General features: G+C 32.1%; 2 protein-coding genes across 2 annotated transcripts; both read left to right on the top strand.

Moving 5' to 3' along the window:
* The first annotated feature begins 3,493 nt into the window (after positions 1-3,493).
* On the top strand, positions 3,494-3,928 carry LOC107920987 (uncharacterized). Its single transcript, XM_016850837.1, has one exon. It carries the CDS (start codon positions 3,494-3,496, stop codon positions 3,926-3,928), a length of 435 nt encoding a protein of 144 aa, XP_016706326.1.
* Positions 3,929-6,710: 2,782 nt separating this feature from the next.
* Positions 6,711-8,493, top strand: LOC107930417 (probable aspartic proteinase GIP2). The gene has a single exon (XM_016862091.2). The coding sequence runs from the start codon at positions 6,750-6,752 to the stop codon at positions 8,058-8,060; it is 1,311 nt and encodes a 436-aa protein (XP_016717580.1). The 5' UTR covers positions 6,711-6,749; the 3' UTR covers positions 8,061-8,493.
* Positions 8,494-9,943: the final 1,450 nt, after the last annotated feature.

The raw sequence follows: 9,943 nt of genomic DNA, 5'->3' as shown, positions 1-9,943 counted from the left end.
TCTAATATGTATATACTATGTAAATATTTTAATACTATATTATGTATACATTTTTTATATATTACATATATATATCTTTTTAATATTATATTTTCATATATGTCATGTATATATTTCTAATACTATATTACTTTTTTTACATATTATCTTATGTATATATTTTTTAATAACTATATTATGTATGTATTTTTAACGCTATATTATGTACATATTTTTAATACTATGTATATACTTTTTATTCCTATTATTACGTATATATTTTAATACATATATGCATATATTCATATATCGTTATTATTAGTTATTTTTTATATTATTACTGTTTTCAATATATATATATTGTATATATTTTTAATCTAGTATTATATGTTTTATATATATATATGTTCACTACTATTTCATGTTTGTATTATTACTATTATTATCATGTTTAATACCATATGCACTACTATTGTTTATTTATTATCACATATACATTGTTAATGTTTTATATTTACTTCGTATATTCTTAACTTTTTATTATTATTTGCTTGTTCCGAATTTATCTTATTAAATCACATATTATTTCAGCATTGATATCAGTTTTCTTTTTATTTTTTATTTAAAAATATTTTCATTCGTTTTTTTATTTCAATGAATAAAATAACGTACCGATTTAACATTAAGTCGTCGGTTTCATCGCTATGTTGGGTGAATACCAATCGGCTTGTGTTAAAAACGGAACGTCCTTCTCAAAAGAAATCGAGATTGTAAAAATTATCGTGTTTTGATCGGATCATGATTAAATGTTACATTAAACTCGCATTTTTGAAAATTAAGACAACACATGGTTAATGAGATACCAATTTTGGGCGTCGTGGGGGTGCTAATACTTTCCCCGTGCGTAACCGACTTCTGAACCCTATTTTTCTCTGAACTTTCATGTAGACCTAAACTCGGCCTTCTTTTTGTTTTAAAAATAAATTTTCTTTAAAAAAAAGAGGATTTATTAGGTGTTCGATCACACCTAGGAAAAAGGATCGGTGGCGACTCTCTTTTTATAAAATCGAAAGTCGGTTTTCAGATTTTTAATAAATCGCCTCAATAAGCGATCGAAAGCAAATTTTTTTATGTCGCTACATATGTCTAAAACCATTCCTTCAAGAAAATTACCCGTCTAAAATTTGGAAACAGTGTGACTCTGAAAATAAACTGCAACTGCATGCTACCATAGTTAAATCCAATTGAATTGGTAATAAATATAGTATAAGACCCGAAAAAGATTATATAATGAATTTATGATTTGTAATGGTTGTATTTGCATGAATTATGTTTTTAATGTGATTGTTAATTGTTGGTAGTTGTTCCGGCAATAACTGTAGCATTTTATATCTCAAATTCGATGATCAGGTCGAGCTAGGGGTGTTATTCGAGTGACGGATGGTTTGTACCTGTCCGGATGGTCGTCTCTGGGAAGGGTAGCTTGTGGGTGGCTTCCCTATTTGTTGTTAGCTGACTTACTACTTGGGTATTGTTCTGACTTGCCATTTGTCCTCAAACTAATAGGGGTATAACAATTTTGTCCTAAAAAAGAAGGGCTTTGATGTCTAACCATGAGTGTTCATTTCAATTTATATTATGTTCATCCATAAACTTCTTGTATGAGACAATTAAAAAAACACAAGGGATGACTAAGAGAATGAGGTGATGGTTTATTGATGTTATGGGAAGAGTTCAGGTTTTCTCGATTGTTTGTAATTTATTCATTCAATTATTTTCTATTCTTTTAGCATGAAGACCTTGTTAGGTGCCAAATTGTTGGTTATATATATGTCTAAAACCATTCCTTTAATAAAATTACCAGTTTGAAATTTGGAAACAGCGTGACTCTGAAAATAATCTGCAACTGCATGCTACCATGGCTAAATCCAATTGAATTGGTAATATATATATATATATATAGTATATACACACTAACAGATATGCAATGTTATATAAAAGACAATAAAAAAAAATATCTGTTTTAGTCTTGTTTTGTCTTGTTTTCACTTTTTTGGAACATTGAAAGCTGATTGAATTGTTGACAACAGAGTAGAAAAATGGCTTGCTTCTTTACACATCATGGTTGGTAACTCATGTACTATTCATGACGCTTAAATTTAACCTTTGTACTAATTTAATTGGTATCAATATTATTAAAGACTTTTAGATATTGTGTATTGAAGTATTATTAAATTTAACCCTCGTACTAATTTAATTGGTATCGATATTATTAAAGACTTTTTTGAAAATAAACTGCAAGTGCATGCCACCATCGCTAAATCCAATTGAATTGGTAATTTATATATAGTATAAGACCCGAAAAAGATTATATAATGAATTTATGATTTGTAATGGTTGTATTTGCATGAATTATGTTTTTAATGTGATTGTTAATTGTTTGTAGTTGTTCCGGCAACAACTGTAGCATTCTGTATCTTAGATTCGACGATCAGGTCGAGCCAAGGGTGTTAAACAGGTAACGAATGGTTTGCACCTATCTGGATGGTCGTCTTCGGGAAGGGTAGCTTATGGGTGGCTTCTCTATTTGTTGTTAGCTGACTTACTGTTTGGGTATTGTTCTGACTTGCCATTTGTCCTCAAACGAATAGGGGTATAACAATTTTGTAAGTTAATTTCTTGATACATTTTCTAATTTACCTTTAACTATCCTGAAGTCTTAACTAATAAAACATTTGTCTAAACACAATCTTTAAAAATTTTTAATAATTTTAATGTCAACTAAATTAATAGTAGATAAGCTAAATGAGTTAAATTTAATCATGATGATTAATACTCAAATACACAATATCTAAAAGTCTTTAATAATATCGATACCAATTAAATTTGTATGAGGGTTTAATTTAAGCGTCATGAATAGTACATGAGTTACCAACCATGATGTGAAGAGAAGCAAGCCGTCTTTCTACTCTATTGTTAACAATTCAATCAGCTTTCAATGTTCCAAAAAAGTGAAAACAGGACAAAACAACACTAAAGCAGATATGTTTTTTTTATTGTCTTTTATATAACATTGTATATCTGTTAGTGTGTGTATATTATATATATTACCAATTCAATTGGATTTAGCCATGGTAGCATGCAGCTGTAGTTTATTTTCAGAGTCACACTGTTTCCAAATTTCAAACTGGTAATTTTCTTGAAGGAATGGTTTTAGACATGTATCTAATCAACAATTTGGCACCTAACAAGGTCTTCATGCTAAAAGAATGGAAAATAAATGAATGAATAAATTACAAACAACCGAGAAAACCTGAACTCTTCCCATAACATCAACAAACCATCACCTCATTCTCTTGGTCATCCCCTGTGTTTTTTTAATTGTCTCATACAAGAAGTTTATGGATGAACACAGTATAAATTGAAATGAACACCCATGGTTAGACATCAAAATCCCCTCTTTTTTAGGTCCTTTATCACTTCAACCCCTATATATTGAAAGATAAGATCAATAATGGAAAATTTTGGGGTCCTTATATTATTTATCTTCTCCATGTTCTACGTTGCAATGCCTAATAACCTGACTATAATCCCAGAACAAATAACATTTCCACATCCACTTTGCAGGTCCCAAATCGCGCTGGTGAACTTTGCATGTGCGATGGTGCCTGTACTCCCGATGCCACAACCCCCTCCTCCGCCGGCAGATGGGAATGGGCATAGACACCGGCACCGGCGTCGACACAGGCACAGGCATAGACATGGGAGTCATGAGACACCTGAACAGCGTTACTGCTGTGAATGGCTGAGGCAAATGGACACGTTATGTGTGTGCGAGATACTATATCACTTACCGCCTTTCCTTTGGAAGCCTAATCATAAGTATACAGTCGTCGTCGATGATGAATGCAGCGTGACCTTCTTGTGTAAAGGTCGGCAACGGCTTTGATGCTGCGGCGCGGCGGACTCAGCTTTTTTTTTTCATCTGCTTTTTCAAGTTTGATGCAAAAAAATATTTATATGTTGGTATGGAGTTATATTATATAGAAATATTTTTATTCAATATATTATTTCTCATAACATCTATTCAAAAATACAAATTAGTTAATTAACCTACACCTTTAAAATGAGTTTTGTTGGATAATATATGATGCTACAATTTAGAGTTGCATATTTACCATTTTGTATAATCTAAATTCAAAATATATTTTATAATATTATTTACTTCCAATTTCTATTAGAATCAATTAAATTATTGTGCTAAATATTCACAATTACTAAATACAATAATATTTTTTTAAAATACTAAATTATTGCATAAAATAACAAGTTAAAATGATATTACACAAGTAATAATATTTTTTACCTTATAAAAATTTAAAACTAACAAATTTTAACTTAATGAATTTAACCATCACTATTTAGTTACGATTGATATGTTAAGTTTAAAACATAAAAAAATTAAATTAAATTAAATTATAAAAAATTAAATCCATAATTTGACTCAGATTACCCACCAAGTTAAGCGTGTCAGTCTAAATAATACTTTGTTTATCAAAAAGTTTGTTTTTTAGAATATTTATCGAAAAGGTGATGGACCATTTATAATGGAAATAGTTCGGTTTAGACTTCAATTTTAATTAAAAGAAATCAATTTTCATAATAAATATTCATTTGTATTATCAATTATCTTTACTTTTTTTTATCTTATTATAAGTTTTGATCATATTTATTCTTTTTAACATAATGCATAGAACTACTTATAGCCTCTCCTAACCCATAATTAAGAGGATAATGCGCTTCAGCAAACTCAAACCCACGTCCTCCTGCATTAGCAACAATGTCCTTACCAATCGAGCTAAGACTCAATTGACCCACATTTTTAATTTTTTGTTTTCATGTTTCGTGGTGAGTAGTTTTGAATGTGTATTGAATTCTATGCATGAAATACTTCTATTGTTAAAATAATAGGTAAATTACACCAACAGTCACTCAACTTTTAAAAAATAACAAATCGGTCACTAACGTTATCGAAAAGTGACAAATCAGTCACCTATTAACATTTTCTGTTATAGGCCTAACGGGACAAGTGACGTGCCAATTAACTAGCTGACGTGACCAATTAACTTGCCACATTGGACATTTTCCTACCATCCGTCTCACACGCCACCATTAAACAGCAAAAACAAAAACATAAATAATGGGCACTTTTTCACCATTTTTCTTCATCCCTTTTGACTCCTTCGCCACCACCCTCGACGTTGGCCACCTCCACAAGCACACTATCATTTAATCACAACACTAGTATCACTTATTGTCACTCCTTTTCCAAGCCACCCCCACCATAACCACTAAATCCCAACCCTTAAACATTCTAGACCTGTGAAATCCCAATCAAAAATAAAAATACCAAATAACAAGCATCCAAAATCAAACCAGCAAAAAAAAAACAAGAATCTCAAATTGGCTTACATCAAAAGAGATAAGTAAAAAAAATTAAAAAAGAAAGAGAACTAAAAGAGAAGAAACCCACATCCATTTCGAGTTTTACAGGTTGGAGAACCCGAGCCACCAGTTCGATCATCCGAGCGATCAAGAGTCATGGTTGGTCAAAGAATAGTTGTGGCCGGAATATGGTGGTAATCCAATGGTAGACGGCATAGATCTGTTAAAGCCTTTTTCAAAGCTTTGAAGTTTTAATCTTAGGATTTTGAAGGCCTATTGGGAAATCTGAAGTGAGATTTGAGAAGAGGAAAAGAGGAGTCATTTGGTGATGACTGTTGGTCAAAGAAAACAATGAACGACGATGGCTAGAGTTAAGAAAAAAAAAAAGGAAAAAGAGAGGATAAGAAGAGACGGTAAAAAGGGACAGAGATTCAATGGAGTCGCTTGGGGCACAAAGATTCAAAGGGAGAGCAACGAACTGGATGGTGGCTCTACCTTGGAGGAACAAAAGCATTTAAATGGTGCTTTTTAAATGACAACTAACCCTCCAACTAGCAGGTTAATGATAGAAAGGAGTTGGTTAAATGCCTTGTCACTTTTCCGGTACGTCTGTAAGGGAAAATGATTTGTAAGACTAATTTGTTATTTTTTGAAAGTTGAGTGACTGAATTGAAAGATAAGTGACTGTTTTGTCATTGAGATCAAAATTGAGTGATTATTGATGTAATTTACCTAGAATAAGTTATGTCATTATCAATTGTGCCAACATATTTTTGTGATTGAGATGGATGTTTTAGATGACTTTATTTCTTTGTTTTTTTTTCCCTTCATTTCTTTTTATTTGACTTTGGTGACATTTATGAATATAATGCTCATTTGATAAAAAAGATATAAATAAATTAAATTATTTCTTTTATCATATAAATCACAAATTTATTTTTGTTGCTACGTTAATAAATTATTAGTTGATATTATTATAGATAAGTTGAGAAGAATGGCACTTTGAAAAGTCATATTCTTTATTTGCTAAAATAGAACTTGAGGCAACCAAGTTATTACTTACACGAAAAAAACTAAGAAAAAATAATATTTTTTATAATAAAAACTTAAATAATAATCTCTTAATGCAAATTGATTTGGTCAAAGTCAAAAGTTGTATACCATGCCGCCACGTCCACAGCATAGGGCTGGCAGCAGGCTTTGCTTCTTCAAGCAGCCTGCTTTGACCTTTAAGCTTTTGGCGGTGGCAAGCGCTTGCAGCTATAAATATAGCTGGATTTGTACGTTGTCTCAATACCCATTTCCCTTCATCATATTACATATACATGGCTTCCCTTCACTGTTTTCTCTTCACTTGTCTTCTATTTTTCTTTTCTTCACCATCTATAGCTCAACAGTCTTTTCGCCCCAAGGCACTGGTAATCCCCGTCGCTAAAGATGCTTCTACGCTTCAATACCTCAGCACTATTAGCCAAAGGACACCATTAATGCCTATAGACCTCGTGGTTGATCTCGGTGGCCGACATATGTGGGTTGATTGCGATCGGGATTATGTTTCTTCGACATACCGTCCAGCTAGGTGTCGTTCGGCACAATGCTCATTGGCCGGAGCCGATGGCTGCGGCGATTGCTTCTCGGCACCAAGGCCAGGGTGTAACAACAACACATGTGGCGTCACACCTGATAATTCCGTCACCCACGTCGCCACTTCCGGTGAGGTTGCTCAAGATGTTGTGTCTATCCAATCGACTGACGGGAAAAATCCTGGCAGAGTAGTTAGTGTACCTAGGTTCCTTTTCGCATGTGCGCCGAGTTTCTTGCTTCAAGGTCTGGCTACCGGCGTTGTGGGCATGGCTGGACTCGGTCGAACTCGAATTGCGCTTCCTTCACAATTCGCTGCAGCTTTCAGTTTCCATAGGAAATTCGCCGTTTGCCTCTCGTCTTCAACCTCGGCAAATGGCGTTATTTTCTTCGGCGATGGTCCTTACGTGTTCCTCCCTGGTGTTGATGCATCACAGTCGCTTACTTACACGCCACTCTTCATAAACCCCGTAAGCACAGCATCCGCTTTCCCTATGGGCGAAGCCTCCGCCGAATATTTCATCGGCGTAAAGTCCATCAAGGTAAACGAAAACTCCATCTCATTGAATACATCTTTATTATCCATCAACAACGAAGGTGTTGGTGGCACAAAAATCAGCACCGTGGATCCCTACACTGTTCTCGAATCTTCAATCTTCAAAGCCGTCACCGAAGCCTTCATTAATGAAGCTACTGCCATGAACATCAGTAGAGTTGCCGGTGTGGCTCCATTTGAGGTGTGTTTCAGCTCGAGTAACATAGCAAGCACGAGATTAGGACCAGCCGTGCCATCGATAGACCTTGTGCTGCAGAACCAGAACGTGTTTTGGAGAATGTTTGGTTCGAACTCGATGGTCGAGGTTAACAGGGACGTGTTGTGTCTTGGATTTGTGAATGGTGGGTCGAACCCGACTACTTCCATTGTTATTGGAGGGCACCAATTGGAGAACACGCTGCTTCAGTTTGATTTGGCAACTTCAAGGCTGGGATTCAGCGCCACCCTATTGGGCAGGCAAACTACTTGCGCCAACTTCAACTTCACATCCAACGCTTAGATTTAACGTCGTAGCCCTCGTTCATATAAACTGGGTTTTAAGCTTCTTTCTTTTTTTCAGAATTCATTTCCATAAATCATAATTTGTGAGTAACTGGCCATGAAAGAATAATAATCTGTCTTCCGCAGTATGTTGTGTCTATATATTTGTATGGATATATACATACATATATATATATGAGAGTGATTATTGTGTAAGAAATTTAGATCATAACATTCTCAAATTAATAAATAGAAACGTATTGAAAATTTTTATACGATTAATAAATCGGTAAAAGTATCGGCAGACGCATTTAAGGGCTGTATTTCCGTCCCCCTAGTGAAGAAAATGAGAAAACTAACGTGCAAATTTCCATTAAAATTTTGTGTGGAATATGCAGGAAATTATCCTTTTTATGGGTAAATAATAAAAACGGTGATCCAATTATGCCTTTTATTTTATTTTGGTCCTTTAATTATTAATTTTTTTATTTAATCACTAAACTTTTTGAAATTAAATATTTTATTCTCTAAGCTGATTTGAATTTTTTTATTGGTCTAGTATCAAAATTATCTCTCTAATATTTATATATTCTATCAATTTGATCTAAATATAAAAAATTCAACAAATTTAGCCCTCAATATTTACAAAATTTTTCATTTTAGTTCTAATTCTAAAAAAATTAATAAATTTGACCCTCGATATTTAAAAAATCTATCAATTTAATCTTAACTTCAAAATTTTTAAAAATTTATTTTTTAAAAATTATATTTAATTGATATGTTATCAATTTCGATTCAGTAAACCCTATTTTTAAAGACTTTACATGTATCAAATATAATGTCTTAGCATCCTTTGACATAATAGAAGTCAATATATGTGGTTAACAATGTTTCACGTAAATCTAGAATTAAGCTGAACAGGAGTACACCATTTTTTCCACTGTCTCCAATCGAAATCTTATTTAAAAGTATGTGGATATTTTTTTTTATGGATAATTATGGGTAAATTGCTTATTTAATCACCCGAGTTTACTCATATTCTTATTTTGGCGATTTATTTAAAAACTTGTTATTTTAGTCATTTCTATTAGATAAGTTGTCAATTTTAGTCACCATTAAATGCCTTTGGGTCACCAAATGAAATGTTGTTATGATTAGTATAATAACAAATTTAGTCCATAACACATTGCACATTTTTGTCAATTTAGTCTAAATTCTAAAAATTCAAAAAATTATAATTTTCAAAACCTGAAAAAAAATATTATTTAGTATAAAAAGACAAAAATATATATTTACATGAATCTTATAATTTTAGGCCTATAAGACTGCAACACATGTTAAATTTATGTAAATATATACTTAATATATACTATTTTTATATCCTTTTTGAAATTATAATTTTTTTGAATTTTTAGAATTTGGATTAAATTGAAAAAAATTGCAAACATTGAAGGTTAAATTTCTTGAATTTTTAGAATGAAGACTAAATTGACATAATGTGTAAAGTGTTAAAGACTAAATTTATTATACCAATCAAAAGATTGCCACATCAACATTCCATCAAGTGACTAAAGGCATTTAACAAATAACAATGAAGTGACTAAAACTGACAATTTATTTAACGAAAGTGACTAAAATGATAAATTTTAAAAATGAGTGATCAAAATAGAAACGTGAATAAACTCGTGTGGTACCCATAATTATTTAATAATCAGGTGATGTAAGGATGGATTGAAGTTTTACTATAAATTCTTAAATTAAATTTAAAATATTAAAAATAAATAAATAAAAATGTAGTAAAATCTCAAGCCGCGATGTAAGAATATTGGGCCGATACATAATAAAAGTTTGGCCCAAGAGTACATCAACTATTCTTGCTACGGCGTCGCTTCATTTCAAATA

The sequence above is a fragment of the Gossypium hirsutum genome, chromosome A12, assembly GCF_007990345.1.
Source record: "Gossypium hirsutum isolate 1008001.06 chromosome A12, Gossypium_hirsutum_v2.1, whole genome shotgun sequence".
Lineage (NCBI taxonomy): Eukaryota > Viridiplantae > Streptophyta > Magnoliopsida > Malvales > Malvaceae > Gossypium > Gossypium hirsutum.
Note: the sequence above shows the minus strand (reverse complement) of the source record. Positions and strands in the feature narration are given on the sequence as shown.